The sequence below is a fragment of the Zeus faber genome (assembly GCF_960531495.2).
Source record: "Zeus faber genome assembly, chromosome: 2".
In the NCBI taxonomy this organism is placed as follows: Eukaryota; Metazoa; Chordata; class Actinopteri; order Zeiformes; family Zeidae; genus Zeus; species Zeus faber.
The window spans coordinates 46,155,075-46,178,113 of NC_137189.1; the positions used below are offsets into that span (position 1 = coordinate 46,155,075).

The 23,039-nt window shown below is 43.4% G+C and overlaps 1 protein-coding gene across 1 annotated transcript; it reads left to right on the top strand.

Moving 5' to 3' along the window:
- Positions 1 to 1,618: 1,618 nt before the first annotated feature.
- On the top strand, positions 1,619 to 20,117 carry bub1 (BUB1 mitotic checkpoint serine/threonine kinase). Its single transcript, XM_080023940.1, has 23 exons — positions 1,619 to 1,698; positions 2,324 to 2,383; positions 3,088 to 3,229; positions 5,290 to 5,530; positions 6,033 to 6,112; positions 6,191 to 6,240; positions 6,683 to 6,867; positions 7,372 to 7,496; positions 7,781 to 7,908; positions 8,653 to 8,684; positions 9,650 to 9,763; positions 10,326 to 10,436; positions 10,951 to 11,032; positions 12,180 to 12,267; positions 12,967 to 13,132; positions 13,290 to 13,347; positions 13,760 to 14,550; positions 14,716 to 14,816; positions 14,941 to 15,102; positions 15,898 to 16,055; positions 17,952 to 18,129; positions 18,407 to 18,513; positions 19,853 to 20,117. The coding sequence occupies exons 1-23, from the start codon at positions 1,676 to 1,678 to the stop codon at positions 20,058 to 20,060; spliced, it is 3,390 nt and encodes a 1,129-aa protein (XP_079880066.1). The 5' UTR covers positions 1,619 to 1,675; the 3' UTR covers positions 20,061 to 20,117.
- Positions 20,118 to 23,039: the final 2,922 nt, after the last annotated feature.

Sequence of the window (23,039 nt, forward strand, 5' to 3'; positions counted from 1 at the left end):
CGTTTTTATAGAACCAATTACAGTCGTCAGTCGAGGTACCACTGTACTTATGAATACCTGCATTGTTGAAGATAACTTTAAACACAAGCATTTCGTAGCCAGCATTGACCTCTACCACCTGTTATGTTGTGCATTTGACAATCAAAAAACCCGCACTGGCTTCGCTGACTCCCAGATGCATAGTTGTACTTTTCAGGTTTCTGCAGAGTGATGAGGACCGCAGTGCTCCTACTGAGCTCCAGGTCAGAGCTCACAGGTTATCCAGTGCAGCGCTGACGTCAAAGTCGAGCCGACGGAGACCCCAGGAAAAAAAACCCCGCTCCCCGCTCTCCTGTTATCTATGCGAGATCCACTTCCAACCTCAACGAGTTCAAATAAGATCCAGACCGAGAGATGCAGCGGAGTCAGTTTGCGCTGGGTCAGCGTTATCATTGGACGATCCGAATCAAGTGGAATCCAACATTTTCACATCTCTATCGCAGTGGCTTCAGAAAATCTGACCACTTCACAAAGTGACACGCTCGCACCGACAATCTAGAAAGTGTTCACGGTGTGATCCGTTTTGCACAGATTCTCTGAGACATACAGTAGCTGTCGACCAGCGGGAGGCCAGAAAAACATGTGGACTTACATGAAGAAGAACCCGAGTTCTGCCTGAACGACCTGTGTGTGTGGAAGGTGCCCGAACTGCAAATGACATGTGACGCGTGACCGTCACAACTTTGGACGTCTGCACTGTTGTGACATCATAGTGGGACAGTGGAATTGTAGAGTGTGTGTGTGTGTGTACGAGGATATGTGTTGGTTGTGTGTTACCAAAACCAAATAAAAAAAAAGCCTCTACCTTCCCTTGCTCGTTGTTCCTCTACGCTCGCGGTTGCAATATTCCCGTCCTCTTAATTTTTAACCAGTTTTCCATTCTCTATTATAACATGTTAAATCTAGACCGTAAATCGTTTTTTGCATCACAGTGCTTAATAAATGCACACAATTTTACTTAATGTTTTCATAACACAGAACAGAATAAAATACAGTATAACAAAATGATTATGTATCTATTTTTTGCTGTTTTTGTTTATTTTTAGGTTATTGTTAGGTAAACGTTTGTTGTATATTGACATTATTTCTACTTTTTTCTATACTGCCAATGTTTTTCAAAATGGTATTACCTTAAATTCATCTTGGAACGAGAAAGTTTTATTTTTTGAGCAACATCAATAAAAGTCTTGAGTAATATATATCTATTCAACTATATACTTCTATATTTCTTTAAATGAATTCTCAAAGTATGTTGCATGGTTTTCCAAAAAAAAGTTATCGACTGAAAAGCATAGTAGAGTGGAAATGAAATTCAAAAAAAAAAAAACCCCAAAATGAAATGGAACCAAATGAACTGAAATGAAATTAAAATCGTAGGAGGAAGAGCTGCTGGGAGGGTCCTTCCCTGGCTGGACCGCTAGAGGGCGGTCCGCCGGAAACTCGCCGCTGTCGTCCAATCGGGAGCCAGGACGCGCGCAGGGCTCCGCCGTTGGTTAAGCGCGAAGTTTGAACCGCGGCCGATGAGCAGCGGCCCGGGGGCTCGCTGTGTGTGCGCCTTTACGTTTAGCACGACACGCTCAAAAGACACCAAACCAGCAGCTTGTGAGTTTAGAGGCTTGTTTAAAATCAAGCCGCGATGGACGTCGCCTATCATTTACAGTAAGTCCCCGCTCTAACCGCCTCGCCGCGCTGGCGCTGGCGCTGGCAGGGAGTCTACCGCCGAAGCCGTGTAGCCCTGCCCCAAAATCTGAATTATAGACCAGAGCGATTTATGATAAACGTGGATATGTGACAGGCACGATACTACTATTTCATTCTAGATGGATTCCTAAAAAACAGCCGAAAAAGAAAACAAAACAAATTGGCATGACCGAAAAATAATCCGCTTCAAAATTTAAACGTTGGGCAACAGCAGAATTTGTTTATAAGGCCAAGAAGATTTCATTTCATGTACAGGGAATTTGTCCTGGTCGCAGTTGGTGCCTTGCAGCGAAGTAACAGAATGCTTAACAGTCTAAAAACAAAAGAAAACAACTAGAATATATACAGAATCTACAAAATCTGCTCCATGCACCAGATAAAAACAAATGACAAAAAGGCTATGGCAGGGTTTAAGTGGAAACTTACAATAAAGCCAAACATTCATATTTCTTTATCAACAATTGACACAGGAATAGGAAATTGTACAATTTTGCATTTCAAAAAATCAAACAAATATACAGCATTGGAAACGATGGGGTTCATATAATTGAGTTACAAATAATTAAAAATGTACTATTTTCAGATGTTTTGAAAACAGTTTGAGCGCGTACACTGGGGACGACCCGCTTGATCCATGGAGCAGGTGAGTACAAGGCTGCGTCACCCAAGATACCAAATATTTTCCATCTCAAGTTCAGTGGTACTCAGCCTTTCTCACATCAGACCATCGGTTTTATTTGCATTTAGGCAACGGACCCCATTTGTCTCTGGGAAAAATCAATCAGAGAAGATTTTTTTTTAATTTTTATTGTTGGTTATGATTTTGTGTCTATTCTGTAGTTACAGAGATAACAGTGAAACCATGATCGAAACAGTCAGTTGACATTCTCTCGTGGTGCTAATGTCTTGTTAATTAAATAATGGTGAAGTTTAACAATTAATAATTTTCATGGGGACCCCTGAAACCTCTTGAAAGACCCCACCTTGAGAACCACTGAACTTGCTTCTTAATAACTTTAAGTAGGGAGAGGCAGCCCAGTCCTTAGTGCAGGCTTATAACCGTTATTATAAGGTGGTTGTAGTGTATATGGAGCTTGTATGGGTGTAGTCTTACATTTCCTTAAAAAATGTCTCAAAGTATTAAATTGAACCCTCTTGTTTGCTGATGTTTGGCTCGTTTTGGGTGTTTCTTTCCTGGAATATGGAGTTAAGTCATATCATCAACTGCTTCCCCCCATGTTTATGCATTTATTGCCTACGTTGTAAATAGGAATTTCATTTGCCAGCAGAACATGTCAGAAAAGAACTGCAAACTACATACCGCTGTATTTTCCAACATGCTGCTAGGTTTATTGAGTTCCTTGAGAAGAAGTTAACTGCCGCCGATGCCAAGGGGATGTCGCTCGTCTTCGACCGCGTGGTCGAGAGGTTTCTGCACGACGAGCGCTACACCAACGACATTAGATACGTCAACCACTGCATTAAATGTGTAAGTGAGCTTTACATTTTACATAGATACTTTATTTATCCCCGAAAACTGCTCGGGGTGCAACAGATCACAAAACTCACTGTTCTGTTCGTATCACGGTTTTGAGTTATGGATCGGATCAGTAAACATAAAGAAAAGGAGACAGATGTAACTTGGCTTTCCTTTTATTCTGTAGAACACTTAAAGCAAGGAACTTTTGCCCATGGTGTTAAATGTAAACAACATACAAGCTGTCCAATGTTTCAATATAGTCTTGCTTAAATACTCAATTGTTAAGTGCAATACTAGGAACACATATGATACCTTCTTCCTTTAAACATGGTAGTGAATTGAAAGTATATGAATAGATCCACCCCCAGTGAACAGGTACTGTGTTGAATTTTTCACGTTTATAACCAACAAAATGTCATGAAAGTTGATTTTGTAGAGAAGTCTGCATCTCTCAATGCGCATTATTTTGTTTACTAGTTGATCTTGACCGCTCTCATATGGCGAAGGCATGGATGCATAGCAGCGACATACAGCAGCTCATTCCCCACATGTCGTAAAGTAGCAGCAACGTGCCGTAAACCTGTCATTGTGCTTCAGAGTAAAACAGCACGCATCTCTCTTGTCTATCTCTTTTCACTGCAACATGGCATTGAGATTTAGGGAATTACTTAAAAAAAAGTAACAGCGGCAGTAAAACTCTATCTCACCATGATGGTTTAATTTTGCAATTGATGTTGTTGACGTTGTTCATATACGAGCCGAACCGCGGTGGGTGATCCGTCCAATCACGGATCAACCACATTTTGTTGCACCACTAGAAACTGCAGTATTACAGCAGCTCACATTCAAACAATAGGCAATAATTAAGTAATAAGGATAAAAATACACGTACAGTACTGGTCAAAAGTTTGGACACACCTACTCATTCAAGCGCTTTCTTTATTGTATTTATTTACTATTTTCTACATTGTAGAACATTGTTGAAAACAGACAGAACAAGGAAAAGACACATATGGAGCTGGTATCTCAGTTCTCTGGATTGACTGACCTTCATGTCTTAAAGTAATGATGGGATGTCCATTCTCTTTGCTTAGTAGAGCGGCACTTGCCGTATAATGGACTACTACAGTACAGACAAAATAATGTTTTATGATAAAATAGTGCTGTTTATTGTATAAGAAATTACACCAATTACTTTATCAAGGCACACCTGAAACGCATTCCAGCTGTCATCGGGTCAAAGGGGGCGACTGCTTTGAAGAATATTACATTACATTACATTTAGTCATTTAGCAGACGCTTTTATCCAAAGCGACTTACAAGGGAGAATAACATTCAAGCTACATTGCAACAGAGATTAGTGTAACAACAACATTAGTGTAACAATAAATACTGCAAGGTGGTGCTACGTAATTGTAGGTTAGGACAGGAGGTACTCACTGAAGAGCTGGGTCTTCAGGTGCTTCTTAAAGACAGAGAGGGAGGTCCCCGCTCTGGTCATTTTTGGCAGCTCGTTCCACCAACGTGGAACTACAAATGAGAATAGCCTGGATTGCCGTGGCTGTATGGCCGGCAGAGCCAGGCGACGCTCATTTGACGAGCGCAGCATCCGGGGGGCAACATGTGCTCTTACACGAGCATTTAAGTAGGCGGGAGCATTCCCAGCAATCACTCTGTAGGCCAGCATCAGAGACTTGAACTTGATGCGAGCGGCTACAGGTAACCAGTGGAGCTCGATGAGCAGCGGAGTGACATGTGCCCTCTTTGGCTGGTTGAATACCAGTCGCGCCGCCGCATTCTGTATCAATAATATGTTTTGATTTGCGCCTTTTTGGTCATGACGTAGTTCCATATATTACTTCATAGTTTTGTCTTGGAAAATAAATAAATAAAATGAATAAACAAAGAAAAATCCTAGAATGAGTAGGTGTCAAACATTAGAGAGGGAGAGAGCGAACACAGGGGGTGTGGATGAAATGCTATGAATATCCGACCTTCTTTATATTCATAACGAAACTCATTTTTACTTCAGACGTGAGCAGAATCGCTAACATGAATCTGTGCTGCAGGCGAGCTACTACGCGGAGCCCATCTCACTCTACGCCTACGTGAACGGGAAGGGCATCGGCACCAAGACGGCGGCCCTCTACGTGGCCTGGGCACAGCAGTTTGAGCAGCGCGGCCTGAGCGAGAAGGCCACCGCCGTGTACCAGCTGGCCATGGAGAACCAGGCCCAGCCCACCGACAGCGTGCTGCAGGAGTTCACCCAGTTCCAAATGAGGATGTCCAGGGTCCAGGCAGCAGCGCCAGGTCTGTGGTTTCCAGTTGCAAACATCAAAATTACTTATCTATCTTATTTTTGCCCATAAATCTAGTGTATATGTTCTAAAAATGCGAACCAAACTTGGTTGTCTGAGGACTGCAGAGATGTTTGGTTTGCCGTTGGAGATTTTATTTTACAAACCATAGCAGTTAATGCAGCACATTAATGGTCTGTTGTTAAGAAGAAACGTAGCCGTAAATCAACAGAAAACAATATGAAAACATCATTTCACTAAAATTGTGGGGGGAAAAAAATCAAGAATCATTTTTATTGACATTTTTTATTTGACTGCACGTTGTACCTACATTTTCATTTATTTGTTTTATGGTGTAAAATGGGCTTGTCTTTATTTTTCTGTCATATTTAATGTCTATTCTTCTGTTAGATCATAAAATGCGTGCTAAACTTTATTTGTATAGTATTAAGTTATTATGATAGATTGGTGCTTCATTCAATTTGATTGAATGGTGTGAATTGTGTCTCGTGTAGCTGGAGGACGTCAGCCGCTCCAGAACTCCCACCTGGTCAACCAGATCTCCACCCAGGGGGAACCGGCTGCACCCACCAAGGTTCCTGTTTCCCTCTCGTGTGTTTATAGTCGTTAGAATCCTTCAACTTAAACTTAGACCAACTATGTTTTGTCTTAGGGAGCAACGGAAGATCTGGACCAGTTCCCTGCCGATAAAACCGTCCGAATGTAAGTTGTTTGTTTCCTCGTTTTGAAATGAGAGTGAATTTAGTGCTGAAGTAGAGAAGGATTGACTCAGTTTCTGTTCTTTTGGAAGCATTAAGTTGATTGATTGATCAAGAATTAAGAAACATAGATAAGAAATAATCATTAAAAACAAAAAATGTAAGGAGCAAATTCCTCACAAATAAATAGGGTGTGTGTGTGTGTGTGTGTGTGTGTGTGTGTGTGTGTGTGTGTGTGTGTGTGTGTGTGTGTGTGTGTGTGTGTGTGTGTGTGTGTGTGTGTGTGTGTGTGTGTGTGTGTGTGTGTGTGAAGGAGCGGTAAGAACTGAACGCCTACTCTGTATATTCTTCATTTGGTTGAGCTGTTATTGGGATTAAATGTACATTAAAAATGTCTGCCAGTCAGTAGCTGTGTCGTTTTTGATGGATCACGCGTCTCCCTGCAGAATCTCCCGGTCTGAGAACTTGGGGGTAGCAACCACCGGTTCGGGGCCCGGTGGAGGCCCGCAGAGCATCCCCATGTACAACAAGGAAGACCTGGAGTGCAACGGGGAGGAGCTGTGCTTCGAGGAGGCCAGGGCCGCCAGATACTTCTTCAATCTCCAGGAGTCGAAGAAACTTTGGGAGTTTGGTACGCGGAGTAAACAAAGAGAAATGGAATTGGAAAAGTGGGGGGGGGGAAAGCCACTTGCATGAAACAATATTTGGGATTTTAAATCGTGGCGCCGAATACCTTTACCTTGAGTAAGCAGCATTAAAATCACTTCAGGGAAATATATTTTCTCACTTACTGTCAAATTATGTTTTTGGCCTTGAGTTTCGTTGCCCAAGTTTTTGGCCGATTAGAGGGGGGGAGAATCAGAGAATCATAGAAAAAATTCTATATATTTAAAAGAAAAACACTGCCGGTCAGAAACTTTGGTGCAGCTACCTCAATTGTGCCGCTAAACATTTTTATGTCTTTAAAAACAATTGGGCTTTCCCCTTGAATGACCCCGACCCCCAACTGAGAAATGAATCAGTTAATCCCCGGTTTCTCTAATTTGTCCTCTAAAGTATCTTGAGGTGCCAGTGTAATATGTAACTTGCACAAACTGCTCTGTCCTAATGCCCCCCCTGTCACCATGCCAACCAGAGGCCCTCCAGAAGAAGGTGAAGGAGGAGGAAGAGGAGCTCCTGAACATGAAGCACCATCTGGAGGAGATCAACCGGCACCTGGAAGCCTGTGGAGCCACCGCCAGTCCTCCAGCCGCACAGCAGGTCAGACGCAACCGGTCATGCAAAGAACCGTTACGGGTGGTTTTTGCATATTTGTAGTAATCGCAGTTAAAGTTCTTCACATGGAACAAGATGCTTAGTATAATGTCTTGACTACTTTAATTGTCCATTTCATTCATTATTATTGATTGTTCCCTTTAAATCAGTGTAGCAGTCATTAATTCTTTCCGCGGTACCATAATATCCATCCAAAACTCCCTGAAATATTCTCTCACCCTGCCTTTGTTGGAGCATGTATTACATCTGTGTGTGTTCTGTTGTTTTAGGGATCCTCTATTAGCTCCGGTTTGAGACTCGATCAAGAGGTGGGCCACAGCTCCTTCAGACTCCCCCAACCCTCTGACCCTTCATCGCACGGACCCCTGGAGCGCCACTTTGGAGGCTCCCAACAACAGTAAGGAGATTAGAAATCTTTAAGCGTAGGATAAAGTAGGGTTGCCGCGGTTACTGGTGTTACCAGGTGTTCGGTTATACACCGATTTCATTACTTGCCCACCGCCCCACCGTTGTTTTGATTTTTATTTAATTACATTTTTAATTATTTTTTTTAATATAGAAATCAAACCCATTTAGTTAATTTTCATGTATCCGTGCCAACGTTCATCAAATCAATTTTAATTTGTAAAATACTAAGCGTGTTATCAGTAGCAAGTTTGACATTACAAAGGTGAAAGTTTCTGCTTGTGGGCACGCAGCACAGTCTGCTAATCATGGGAGGAGAGGAGGCCGTAAGAGACCTTAGATCAGGTCTAGATCGGGACCCATTTCCCTCCTTCCGTGATTAGAGCCTGTGCATAGCGGGTCCAGTGTTACCGGTAACACCGGTGTTGTCATGACTTTATTAACCGGTGGGGAAAAATTCCCCACGGTGGCATTGCTAGGATAAAGTTTTATATAATTCTACATAAATTCCTTCCACGTTGTCTGTGTGAGTTCCAGGTGTGGTTTGTAGTTCAGGTTGTCCACCAGATACTCTGGACAGATGTGGAAGGGTTTGTCATCAAATAAAATGTTCTGGATTTAACAACGCCTGTTCATGAATTTTACTGTGGTTCATCGCATTGACCTGAGGTAAATAGTGATGGAATCCCACGTTGAAAGAATAATTTTCACACAAGAGATTTTCTGTCTTTTCCAGGAATGGAATTGTTCCAGAGCAGAGATTAGATGGTAAGTATTGGACGTGTGAACGCACTCACGTGAAACAAGGATTTTCACAGATGCAATCATAGAAGAGCTTGTCGTGAAAAAGGTTACAAAAATCCCTATATGGGGTTATTTCTGATTTAAACCGGACATGACCGGTGATCTGTAGTTTTGAATCTTCTGACTTGTTTCAATGTGGCGCTGCATGAATAGAACTACATGTCGGGGGCGTGCATATTATATTTGATGGCGTCATTACGTCTTATTTTGAGGACCAACACAGCTGAATGGCTGCTTCAGTCGGTGACTGTTTGCCCAACTCCAGCTGCCGGTTCCTATGTGGATAGGTGACGTCAGTTCAATATCCATGAGTGAATGACTTCAGTATCGGCCCCCAATACTGATATCGGATCAGTCCCATCTCTAAAATTTTTATCTTTATTTTTTAATAAATTGTCAACTAGTCAATGGGTTTGCCTGAACAAACAAACAGAATCTCTGGATACATACAAAAGACAACATTTTACCTGGGCAAATAACTAAAAGATGTGCAATTAACCAATGAATAAATCTTAACGGTCATAAACATTTTGATTCTTATTTTGTTTGTTTTCATTGGAAATTGGCAAAAAAAAACAACACAACGAAAACAACAACAGAACGAACATAAGAAAAGATAATCTTTGTGGTAATCCGTTAAAAATAACCTTGTTAAAAAACATTTAGGATAATGTTCTTAATTTAGCTTTGTTAGCGGATGCACTTTTTGGGAAACAGCCATTGAATGTGCTTACGTTTCGTATGTGCTTTTCCATATGCTGTTTCCATTATTGATGGCGGTCTCCGCCTTTCCCGACAAGAACTTACACTTACACACAGACACTTGTCAAGTATTCTCAGTAGTTTGGTTGAAATGTATGCAGCACTGAGCATGATGCACCTTTTTTAATTTCCTTCCTTCCCCCGCTCTCTCTTTCTCTGTGTCTCAGTGTCACAAGGTAGCACCGCTAACCTCTCTCACATCACCCCCAACGTGTCTCTGGTGCACGCCACACCCTCCAAGGTCCTTCCCTCCCCCACCGTCAACACACGCGAGGCACTGGGTGAGAGCGCACAGCCATATTCCTGTGTTATCAGGCTTCTTACAGTGTCCTTGAGGTACTTGAAGTGCTTGGAAACCTTGGAAACAGCTCCCTTTTGTGCTGAAATCATGATCCTTGAAAACCTTTGATAGTGCCCCTGGTTTTGACTTTACCGGAGACATAAATTGATATATATATATATATATATATATATATATATATATATATAAATTAATTAATTAATTCTATTTGGTTTCGCATTAAATCCTTAAAAGGGAAAAATAGTGGTTAAAAATCTACTTAAATGTCCTTGAATTTGATTTTGTTTGTCTCGGGCAGGTTGGCACTGAATCGTTTATCATCACCAAAATGTTATCATAATAGGAGCAGGATTTTAATACGGCCAGCAGTTTTAAGGGAGTTGCTCATTGTCAACCAGCACTGAATGAAGCTGTTCGCTGCCCAAAGCTCTGCAAAGGTTCCTCCAGTCGACTTGAACGTCCATCCTAGTCATCAGAGCCCAGAGCATCTTTTATTTATCCCTGTGTGGAAGTTAATGAATTCTGTGTTGCCTCTGTTCCAGACGTGATCATGGACATGTTCCAGGCCCCGACTCTCCTTGACAACCCTTTCCCTAACTCGTTGCGCTCCCACTTGGAGGACAGTAGATCCAATGCAGCCTACTCTAGAGATGGTAAACATTCTTTTGTCATATTATAATTCTATGTTTGTTTATCATTATAGTATGGTTAGTTTTTGTGAATTAATATAATGGTGTTTTATTTTATTTTTTCTCCTTTCCTTTCCCCTCCCTCCCTGGAATTTACATTTGTGTTCACTAGGATCCTGTATAATATTTGTTTTTGGTTGTACATCTAACATTCTGTGTCAAAAATGGACATTTAGAAAATCATTATACATTCATGAATCAAAATTTTGTGAAGTTTTGCTTAAAACATATTTATTTATTTTTGATCACTTAACCATTGAGTCATTTAGGTAACTGCCAGAACCATATATTTATAATTTTACAATTGACAATTTATTCATTTTACTTTTTACAAGTTTTTATTACATTATTACATTAAACTTTTATTTATTTATTAAGAAATCAACAAAATGTGTTTGCTGACCAACTCGGTCTGAATGCAGCTTCCTCACAGCCGGTACGTAACCTTTGACCATCTCACCTGTTCTCTGTGATGTAGGTGCCTCTGCTTTCAGCAACCCTCCTCGCACCCCGGCCCCCTTTGCCATCTTCCAGGACGACTGCGACAAGGAGAACGGCAGGTAAACGGCCAATCATGTGGAATTGTCAGCTCTCTCTCGGGTGGTCAGTTGTAGGGGTGTCACGATTCAATTCGACTTTCGATTTTAACGTTTGGATTCGATTTAAACAAGTGTTTTTTTTTCCAGCACTGAGGGCTTTGCCATTGTTGGGCTATCAAGTCTTGATTTGTAAATGACAATATGTCATATGTCTCAATATGTAACTTTTATTTGAATATTAAAAATTATGAATAATAACAAAAATATGAGAATTTAAAAAACACACCTAAACAGTTTAGCTCATCAAAACTAGACTTTAGAATAATAAACAACAAGTTACTGATTACACAAATTTTGAGTTACTCACCAAAATAAGCGCAGAGAAACGGATGCCATTTTTGCCAGAGGGGAACACTGGTTGTACCTGTGGCTCCAATCAAAGCAATCTTTTCCCCAAACAAAGCAATTTAAAAACTATATGTATTCAATTTACTCCTTTTTCTGCTGCTGCTGCTCTGCTGTGGAGCAGATCGCTCCTGGAAGAATACCGCACGTGCTCTCGCGGTCCGGTGCAAAATACCCCCCGGCCTGGCACCCGGAAGCCAGTGGATGGGAATGTTTCTCTGTACTGTGCGGTCACTATGTGACCAACTGGATTAATTCAAATTTAACTTTATTGTGTTTTTTATTTTTTAAATTTTTTGTAATATTTTAAGCTATTTTAATTTACCTAGTGCCAGGGGGAGGGGTGCGGTGTGCCTTGAGGGATGCGGTGCAGCGGACCCCTCCACGGAGCCGACCGCAGCTCTCCCAGCTCCAAGCCGGTTCGGAGCAGGGCGAGCCGCTGTCAACTCCACAGAGGGCCCCGCACCCCCCAGGGCATGCTGCATTTGTATACCAGCAGATCTTGACCGCCCCAATACGGCTACCATGTCGGACAATATGACCCACAAAAATACAGGGAGAATCGCCAACCTAGTTGTGATTTTGAAGTTCGGAATCTGAACCGTGACACCCCTAGCCGGTTGTATAGTTGCATCAAAGTGAAGTGGACATTGGTGGTAAAATGACGATAAACCCGTTGTGAAGCTCCTAGCAGCAGCTTTAAGTTAAGGTGTATTAAGACGGATGTCTTGACTCGTTTCTGTCATTGTTTGGACCTCTTCAGCATTGCTGCGTCTGCGGCTCAGAAGTCCACGACCAGGGCGCTGATGGAGATCCCTGCACCCAAATCTCTGCAGCCGTACAACCCCACTGTGAGTACGACCCAACACACATTTTTTTATTATCCGAACACAGAGGGTCATGTGTTTTTCATGTTTTTCTGGTTGATGTCTATGTTTTTGAGGGTTTCATTTCTTTTTTCCCCATGGGTCATCGGGTAAATTTCTATCAGTCAGGGAATTGGAAAGTCAAAATTTCCCCCCCTATTGTTATGAGAATTTTCCTTCCATATTTACATAATAAAATGCTACATACATGATTAAGGTTTAAGGCTGGATTATTTTTTTGCTTCTGAAGAGATGCATGTAATTGTCGGCACACCTCACAAATCTCAGCAACCAATCACGCTGATTGGTTGAATTGTCCAACTTCCTGTCGGAAGGTGGGTTCGAAAATGGAAAATACGATTTAGGAGATGGAAGAGCGCTTGGCGGATGAGGTTCAAAAGCAGATTACTATTTCTATATCCATATTTTTGTGTTCTAAAGTTTTCAAGTTGAGGGGGTGGGAGCTTATTTCTTCTATGTTTTCTGTACATTGTGGTTCCCTAAATGTGACACTGCCTCTCAGTGAACATTTTTGCATTGAGTAAGAAAAAAAAATATAAAATCAATGACTATAATGCATACAATGGAATTTAGTGATAAAGTCTGCGAATTTCACCTTCCATTCGGAGTGGGAACCCAGAAACGCAGATTTTTATTTTTTATTTTGTTTGTGTGTCCGATCAGGATACGATACCGGACGAGAGCACCACGTGGGGGGCACGCTACAACTCCCTCAACTCGCTTGCTGCCTGTCCCAACAGCACCCGAGACTTTGACATGTCCGCTCACCTGGTATCCACGCCCTTCACGCACAAAGCTCCCCACTTCCCCTACACCTACGAGGAGCAAGGTAGCACCGCCAGTTTTATATACGTTGTTTTATACTTTCATATTACAGGTTGTTCGTCCAATGCTGTAAATGTCCCGTCCCTCTGGAAAGACTAATTCAGTTCAGCCAAATATTATCGTATTTAATATAGTTTTAATTTTATTTTCCTCTTTTCCAGAGAAAAATTTCCCAAATGCTGAGGAAAACCTTATCATGCGACAGCCAAAGAAGCTCAGGTAGCGTGACCTTCCTCCCTCCAACTCGCTGTCCCTCTGGTGACTCCACCCACCGCTCTGCTCAACAGTAACTTTTTGTATTGGCCAGGTGTCGTCACAAATCGAAAAATGTCCTACTTTTTTATTTTTTTAAGTGATTAAATAGTCTTAAATTTAAATGTATTAGCTCTTAATTTCAACATTAACATTTAGTCAAGTATATTTACTTACCATTCTGAAGTTCTATGTAAAGTACTTGTTCAATTTTATACTTTGTTGAATAAGGAAGAGATGATTTGTTCAAGAATCAGTTGTAAAGATTGTCCTCAAAGGTATTTTATTGTATATTTTAAGTACAAAGTGTATTTTAAAGTATAACATGTAACTCTGATAGCAGCAGACAAACAGTTTTAATGTTGGCCTCCTCCCACAGCCCAATCATAGAGCAAAGTCCCTCCGACGATGGTCTATCTGGCCTGGCAGGGGGCCCCATGCGAGCCCTGGGCCCTTCTGAGCGAGGGACCATCGTGGGGGCGGCACTCTCCCTGGGTCCCCACAGCTTGGCGGGGTCCTCCAGCACCCTGGTGCAGCCTGCCCCCGCCATGCTCTCCTTCAGGGACCACACGCTGGTCCAGAAGGACGAGGCCACTCCCGCGAGCCCCCCCAAGGCCACGGGTCCTGGCTGGAGTGTGTACATGAGCCCGGAGCCGCTATCGAAACCCACGCCCCCCATTTTCCAGAACCAGACCACCATCCCAGAGCGGGTCCTGGAAGCCGCCCTCATTGTCCCCATGAGCCCGGATTGCGCCCCAAAACCCGACTGGCTGGAGATCAGAAGCCCCAAGATGCCTGCCGAGCAGGACCTGGACGCCTTCATAAGTTTGAGACCTGGAGCTTCACTGCAAAGGAGCTTGGATGTTTCCATGAGTCCAGAACCGCCGAAATGGAGCTCCGACGTGCCCAAGAGCCCTGCGCAGCGGCCGTGGTGCGACAGGGTGGACGAGCCCATGAGTCCCGACAGGGCGTCGGGCGCATGCAGCGACGTGTCCATGAGTCCTGCGGCTCCCCGGTCCACCGTGAGAAATCTGATCCCGGATCCATGGGACGATGAGCTGGTGGCAGCTCTGCTCACTGGACTGTCCCGTCCTCTGTCCTCCCACCCACACTGCATCACCTGGCAGTGCAACCTGCCCAACATCAGCCCCAAGATCACCATCACTATAGGTGAGAGGGGGGAGCAGCTTAACCTTAATTACGGTTCCTTAAGACGTTTTTATTTGATCAGACACAGCAGATGTGATAGTGTTTTTTTATATTAGTATCAATCATTATTCACATATAGGTGTGGAATAGAAATGCAGTGACTTGAAACTGCCTGATTACCAACAGGTAACACGTCACTACGTGTCGACTCCATCCTGGGCGAAGGAGCTTTCGCAAAAGTCTACCATGCCACTGACCTCGCCACCTCCGAAAAAATAGTTCTGAAGGTAATCACGTCACTGCCTGGGAAGGGTGGATAGAAGTGTTTTTTTTTTTTATTTTATTTTTTTTTCCCCCAGCAATAAAAGGTGCATATTTGCATGATCCTTTTGTACTTATTTCTTGTTTTAGGTTCAGAAACCAGCCAACCCGTGGGAGTTTTACATCCACACCCAGCTGGACGTGAGGCTGCCTCCTGCTGTCCGACACCTCTACAACAACATCCACTCCGCTCACCTCTTCCACAACGGCAGCGTGCTGCTGGGAGAGCTGCACAGCTGTGGCACACTACTGGTCAGTTTATGGCATCACTAATCATTGAGGTTATTATTTAAAACCATTCATGTCTTTTGTGAGACCTGTAAGGACACGAACAAAATGATTATCAAATAGTTTTGTTTTAATTACGGCTAAAAAGAACAGCCCACGTGGAGATATTACGGCATCTACCGTCATCAATAATGATATTGACAGATACTGTCGTCATTCGGCCTACTCCGAATCAATTTGGAAATTCTAATATTAATACTTTTTTGGAGGCTATGCAACCATTTTCTGCTTATAAATGAAATACTACCGGGGTCACAAATGAATTCAAATATTTCATAAAATTTCTGTATTTGACTGAATTTGTTCCTTGAAACATTTCTGTAATGCACATCAGGTAGTTTACCTGAAAAGTATGAATGTATCTATGAAATTACAATATATTAAATGTATAGAATCGATGAGTCATTGTGAGCCATCTCATCAATATCAGTATCAATATCAAATCAATATTTCTTTATTTTTGTATATATAATATTTTTATTATTATAATCCAAAGCTATGTGACTCAAAAGAAGTCATTCTTTTGAATCACATAGCTTTGGATTTACCCATGTTGTTATCGCAATGCATTGTGGGATACACTTTAAGCTGAAGTGTCCAGTGTTTGCCGACCAACATATATCTCCGGGTACTATTTGATACACATTGTAGCTTCCTACATACAAATAATACGCCTGCTGACTAACGTGGTGTCCGAACTCATGTGCTGGTTTGTGGCTTTTGGACGCATTACGAGTTCCGCTCTGACTTAACCCACAGAATGCGGTCAACATGTACAGGAAGCTGAGCGACAAGGTGATGCCGCAGCCGCTGGTTATGTACTTCACCGTCTGCATCCTACACATGGTGGAGCAGCTGCACCGCGTCCACATCGTCCACGCCGACATCAAACCTGACAACTTCCTGCTGGGGGAGAGGTGAGAGGTCGGGGGGCGGGGCTGAACAAGCTGGACCGACTCCACGGCTATGAGGGGATACGCTTGAGAGTTGAGATTCTTGGATTTCCAAATTTAATGATTATAATTTTTTTTTCAAAATAACGGTAGTGATATTTGATTAATTAGGACTGAATTACTCCCATGAATTAAATTATTATTTAAATTGTAATATCGATATACACTTTTCCACTCATTAAATACCACCAGTCACAAATTATTTGAAATATTTATTATTCATTTTTTAATATTTATTCTGTATTAAAGTGTATTCCTCATTTATTCTGTGAAATAATTTTAATAATGCAGGTCAGGTGGTGTAACTGAAAAGTTGTCAGCTGTTACGTATGAAATGTCAACATATTGCAAGACTGATCTGTCTTGAATTGAATCGGTTGATCGACATCCATAGAATTATCATAGGTCTTGTGTCTGCAAGATTCTAATATAGTGTTATAATTTCCCACCTTGTTCTTTCTTACATGACTGTAAAATAACTAACTGAGTTCAGGGACCGTCCTGTTCACTGCCTAAGGGAAATAACTATACAAAAAGAAACATCTCCTGTGCCCCGTCACGCACGTCTACCCGGTGCTTTCCATTGCTAAAGGACTTGATTTCGTAAAAACAGTTTTTCTGTAAATACTTTACTTGTAAATAATGAGTCCTGCATTTCTATAACAGGGAGACTTTCCCGGTCTGACTTTAATATGACGCTGTTGGCGCGCAAATGAGTAGGTACTTCCGCTTACGCAGGGCCGTCTGTTGAGTAGCCGGTCCTTCAGTGTGGCCCAGGACATCTGCTATACACTGGTCGTTTCTCAAAACCAAGTACGCAAAGTCCGGACTTGCGGACTTGGTAGTTCAGACTTGGCAAGTTCGACTCGGGAGTACAGACTCCCGGGGACGGGAGGATGCAGGACGGTCATGGTGCGGTCGTTGGTTGGTCTAACTGAGCAACAGGTTAAAACCCCCATCCTCACACACACTCAGGATAGGAGCCCTGTCATGAAATGTTCCATCTGCACCTGGCTAATTCCACCTAGCCTCTCTACAATAAACAGGTGTCCACAACCCATCGTCTTCTGTCTCTCTGTGCCGGAGATCCCTATACAGATGCCACTGTGGCAGTTTCTCCTACCACACGTTTTCAGGGCCCTCCGGCACAGAGACACAGAAGACGGTGGGTTGTAGACACCATCTTATTGTAGAGAGAAGACACCTGGCATTAAATCCGGGGGGTGCAACCGATCACAAAACTCACGGTTTCGGATCGTATCACGGTTTTGAATCACGGATCGGATCATTTATAGGATCGGCAAAAAAAATAAATAAAGGGAGAGAAATACAACTTTGCTTTCCTTTTATTCTGTAAAACAAGGGTAAAGAACTTTTTCCCATGGGCTTCAATAAAAACATTTAAAATGTCCGATGTTCAAATAAAATCCTAAAATATATAAAATATTCAATTTTATTATCGTACACAATCCGCATGCATCATCTATGTTCCGTTACACCACTAATCAGAGCTGTCCACTTGTGACCGTATCACCAAAGACGCAGGTTAATGGGTGCAAACAGGGTCTAAATCCAAAGCTTTGCCCGTCATGCTTAAGAGAGTGGAATATGTTGCACATGTTGCCTGACAATTAAACAGTTGTCAATTCATGATACTTGCTCATCTCTTAATTTTAATACGTAATATACAATGTTGTTTAGAGTAGGTAAACAACTGGGTAATGTAACACGATAAATAGAAAGCTTTCAAATGGACCCCGTGATGGGTACTGGCTGATACTGTGTCCAGTGATCGGTGATCAGCCCCGTAAAAAACCCTGATCTCAGACTTTAAACGGCCTCTCACTTGTTCCGCTGCAGGTTCCTGGAGAGTGAGTGTTTTGACGACGACCACCTGGAGCACGGCCTGGCGCTGATCGACCTGGGACAGAGCATCGACATGGAGCTCTTCCCGGAGCGCACGGCGTTCACCGCCAAGTGCATGACCTCCGGGTTCCAGTGCACCGAGATGCTCAGCGGCCGACCATGGAGCTACCAGGTGGGAGATCGGTAGTATGTCAGAAAAAGACGTGAAAGTCCAAAAAGTGTGTGTGTGTGTGTGTGTGTGTGTGTGTGTGTGTGTGTGTGTGTGTGTGTGTGTGTGTGTGTGTGTGTGTGTGTGTGTGTGTGTGTGTGTGTGTGTGTGTGTGTGTGTGTGTGTGTGTGTACTGACAGCTTTTTCCAGTGGTGACGCAGCATCACATTCAAAAACATTTACTTCTCCGAAAGCACGTACTTGTGCTCGGCAGCAGGTTGACGGGGTGTCTGTGTTTCAGACGGACTACTTCGGGATCGCCGGCACCGTGTACTGCATGCTGTTTGGGACGTACATGCAGGTGAAGAACGAGGACGGAGTCTGGAAAACCAACGCCACGTTTAGAAGGTTGGTCCCACGCAGCCTCCAGCCCTGCAACGTACAAAGAATGTGTCACGAGGGGGCGATGGGATCCCTCTGTTGTCCTCTGGTTACTTTTATTTTATTGGTTTGTTTAAAAACGTCCCCCAAAAAAACGAGTCGTTCATCTGGGAACTTTTTATTTTTATTGATTTTTTTCCCCTCCTTAAAACCTTCAGGTAACCAGGTGAAGTTGACGTAGCATTCTCAGTGTCCGTTGACGTATTTGTGCTGCATGGCAGCTTCAGTTTGACGTTGGGCCCCAAAAACCTTGTTCCCTCGACCACGAAAATAGAAACAATTCGGACAGAAGCAACCGCCAAACAAAATATTCAGAGGGGGAAAAAAAAAAGTTGCATCTTTTAAATAGAGTGGGAGGCGTGGTCTCCGAGGGGGGAGGGTCACGCAACGTGGTCGAGGCTTAAGTCAACAGCGTCCAGTAAAAACAAAGGATCCGGTCGTCGTCCTCCTGTACAAGTAGTGTTATCTGCGGGTTTCCTTCGGACGATAAATCGTAAACCATCAGTTCCTCGCTCTCTGGTCCAGAGTTTGTTTGAACAAATCGGTGCCGCTCAACGTGTCCTGGAAGGTTTCAATGTCCCGGACAGATGTGGAGATTCCGGTTAAATATCTGTATTTATTGGGCTTATAAACAACTGATAAGCAGGTTGTATAGAGAGTGACACCATCAAGGCATGTAGATTAATAATATTTTTTATTGAATATTAAAAATCAAATAAGTCCCATCAGTAAATGCCATTAATAAATAAAATAATAATAATTAATGAAGATTCTGAAAATTATAACTTGAAATCAAATAATTTCTGTTTGTGAACATTAAGTAACAAGTGCAGCTGTTTTAATAACATTTCACTGAAATAACATTTTTGATCAAATCAAAAACAATAAATATTACAAGTGGGTCTAAATGAATAATAAAGTTTGTGGTTTTGTCCGTCTTCGCAGGGACGTCCCGTCGATAATTTTCCACAATGAATATTTACCGTCTGCTTTGGGTCCGAACTTAAATATCCAAAAAAACACCAAACTATGGATGTATGTGTCCCAACGACACGTCATCTTTCGGTTTCTGCTTTAGAGTTCAAGACGCTGCAGCTCTGTCTCTGCTCCGTGTGTTTGTTTACATGCGCAACCTGTCCATAGGGAGGGGGCGGGGCTTAGTTGTCTATCAACAAACGTAATTGGTCAGAGGTGAAGCTTTCAGATCAGCTCGAGATCGTCCAAACCGATTGACCTCGACAAATTTTCCCGGCCAAAAAACTGTGAAATGAGCGGATAACGGAGTCTCTGCTCTGGTCCTTGGCAGGAACCCGCACGCCGATCTGTGGCTGGAGGTGTTCCACTCGCTGCTCAACATCCCAGACTGCGGCTCCCTGCCCTGCCTGGACGCGCTGCGGCGCAGGGTGTCGGCCGTGCTGCACCGCAACTACGGCAACAAGCTGCTGGCGCTGAAGAAACGCCTGGTGGTGCTGCTGCTGGAGGACCTGCCAGCCGCCAGGAGGTCACACCGATAAACAAACGCACCCCGTCCACCGCCGCATATTATCTCTTCATTTTACTGGTCTGTAGTATTCACCTGTTCGCTACTTTTTCTTTGGAGTTTTCTTCTTTTTTTTTTCCAAAAAAACTTTTAGTGAACTATATTTAAAGAGTGTGTGTGTGTGTGTGTGTGTGTGTGTGTGTGTGTGTGTGTGTGTGTGTGTGTGTGTGTGTGTGTGTGTGTGTGTGTGTGTGTGTGTGTGTGTGTGTGTGTGTGTGTGTGTGTGTGTGTGTGTGTGTGTGTGTGTTTTCAAGGAAATGTCTTCCTTTGATTGCATGGTTGTACATTGTTCCCCCATGTGGTTGTAGAATGGGAGCTTGACCTTTTTGAAGTGAGTGTGTGCAACATTTTTACGCTTCTTTAAACTGTTTTTATTAAAGGAAAAAATGTTTTTTGAAAACAAATAACAAAATGTATTTTTGGAAAGAATTAAACTGTTAAGCGTGATTATGTGCAATAAACTTTTGTGATTCTTGTTCCTTAGTTTTCAGATGTCGTTACGTCAGTCTCTGTTGAATCAGACACAGGCTCCATGTACAACAGAAGATATTATTATTATTATTATTAATAATATAAGGAGGATCTCCCTCCTGCCTGCAGACAGTGTGTTGCGTGCGCGGACCTTTTATGGTAGCAGGTCCCAGCTGGTTGGCTGATGGCTACGTTCCATTTCAGCGGAGGCCAATGAGGAAGAAGTCCGGAGGGCGGAGGGGAGCAGCTCACCCGGCTCCCGTGACATTTCGGACATTCCAGCGCCTCAAAAAGCGGAGGTGCTTTAGCGACACGCACTGACTCGTGTCTTTAGAGTGACGAGTGATAATAAAAGCGAAAGAAACAGGCCGTGGTCGTTAAATATGCAGCTACAGTCAGTTTTAGGTACATCCAGGTAATTCTCATGAAATCAAGTATTTTCCCAAATGAATTGATTCACATAGAATAAAATAGTTTATTCAAATATTAAAGTAGATGATGCCTACTATATGGCCCAGTTAGTGATATTGTTTGTGTTTTTTTTGTTTTGTTTGTTTTTTTCCTTGTGCTTTTATTAATGTAAACTCCACTACATTCCCTCACTATTTCTATTGTAATGTTTGAAATGAATGAAAATTGTTTATTTCAAAAATATGAGATAATTGTCACAGTAATGTAGCGGTACATTACTATAACAAAATCTATCTGGAAGTGTTACAGTCGTTCATGTTTTAATAGAAAAGCACAGAGAAAACCCTTAAATAACTTCATAGTTAAAAACAGCTGAGTGGGCCATCTAGTCGGCATTGTGAACTTTAATATTTAAATGAAGGGTAAGGTTGGATGATGGGAGGATGGATGGATTATAGACTGATGGAGGAAGGATGGATGGCAGTGCGTTTAAAATGGTTCTTAATGTAGATGAGATGGCCAAAAAAAAAAAAAAAAACTTCCCGAAAACAACCTGCTTGTTGCTTTCTTCTTGTTTTTTGACCAAGCAAAGTGCAAAATTCAAATTAATGCATCTTTTTGTACATGACAATTACATATAACAAAGTTTTGTTCAACACATCAATCTATCTAGTGATTGTATAAGATAAGATATAAGGTCATTCTAGGAGCCAGGTTGTGGAAAGTCTGCCAAGTATAATAATACTGTGACAAGCCTGGTCACATAGTCCGTGACTGCCCACCACCAGAAACAACAGGGGAGCGGCCCAGTGAGGGTAACCCCGCTCCCAAATCCGACTCCCCTCCAACGCCGATGCACTCTACGTGGACTGTGAACTCGATGGCCAGCTTTGCCAAGGCCTTGTGGACACTGTCCAACATCACCCTCATCCATCCCGGAATCCTGCAGGACACCCTACATAGGTACCCTCTTCAGCCTCTACTGCTGTCCAGATGAAGATGTGACGGGGGAAAGAGTCTGGTATGAAGGGCACGAAACCAGTGCGGATTCGCACTGGAGACCAGGAGATGGTGCATGAGTTCTGGTTAGCCCACATCCAGGACCCATGCATCATCGGTCTGGACCTACTGACCCATTGGAGCCTCCAGGTCGACCTGTCCTGGGCCATGCTCACCATTAGCTCGGAGACGGTAGCGCTTTACCCAGGCCCGAGAAGGAGGACTAGGGGAGACCACCGGTGGACAGCTGCTGCCAGAGCCGCACCAGTCACCAGAGGGTCCTCTACACCTCCACCAACCACCAAGGGGCCCTCTATGTCACCGGCAACAGCCGGGTGATCCCCTACGCCGCCTACCTCCCTTCCATCTACTGAGACCTGCGCGGCAGACCAGGAGCTGTGGGAACGTAGCCGTCAGGGACCCAATCACCAACCGCGTCGGAAGCTAAAGGAGCTCCTCGACGACAACGTCAACCTCTACGCCGCCGAGGACTGCAGGCAGACGGGGTCCGTCCAGCATGCCATTCACACTTGCTCGTCCCCACCCAACCGCCTGCGGCCCCACCGTCTGGCCCTGGGCAAGTGTGGCGTAGCAGAGGAAAAGATCTGGGAGATGGCTGCTGCGGGAGTGATCGAGCCTTCAGATGGCCTGTGGCCAGCGCCAGTTATTCGGATGAGAAAGAAGGATGACAGCTGGAGGCTCTGCGTGGACTATAGGCGTCTGAATGCTGTAACCACACAGGACTCCTACCCAGTACCCATCGGCATCGACGACGCCCTGGATTACGTCGCAGGTTCCAGCTGGTTCAGCTCCGTTGATTTGAGCAGCGGCTGCTGGCAGGTGGAGGTGGTGGCGGAGGACGGGCCAAAGACGGCGTTCGCCATCGGGCTCGGGCTGTGACGTTGACTGCTGTTGTTGACGAGGACAGGACTGTGATGTTGACTCACGTAGCCGGTTATGGCCTCAGGGGTTCTATGGGTTATTGTCTGTGAAAATAAATGGAAGCTGCCCCTGCTGGTCCTGCAGTGTAATTAATTAATTAATTTATTTGTTTGTTTCGCGGCGCAAGCTC

Bases quoted from the DNA above. Each gene is read 5' to 3' on its own strand.
- bub1 (XM_080023940.1), top strand. From the start codon at position 1,676: ATGGACGTCGCCTATCATTTACA. The intron at 2,384-3,087 runs GTGAGTACAAGG...ACATGCTGCTAG, and splicing joins CCGCTTGATCCATGGAGCAG to GTTTATTGAGTTCCTTGAGA. The intron at 16,056-17,951 runs GTGAGAGGTCGG...GTTCCGCTGCAG, and splicing joins AACTTCCTGCTGGGGGAGAG to GTTCCTGGAGAGTGAGTGTT.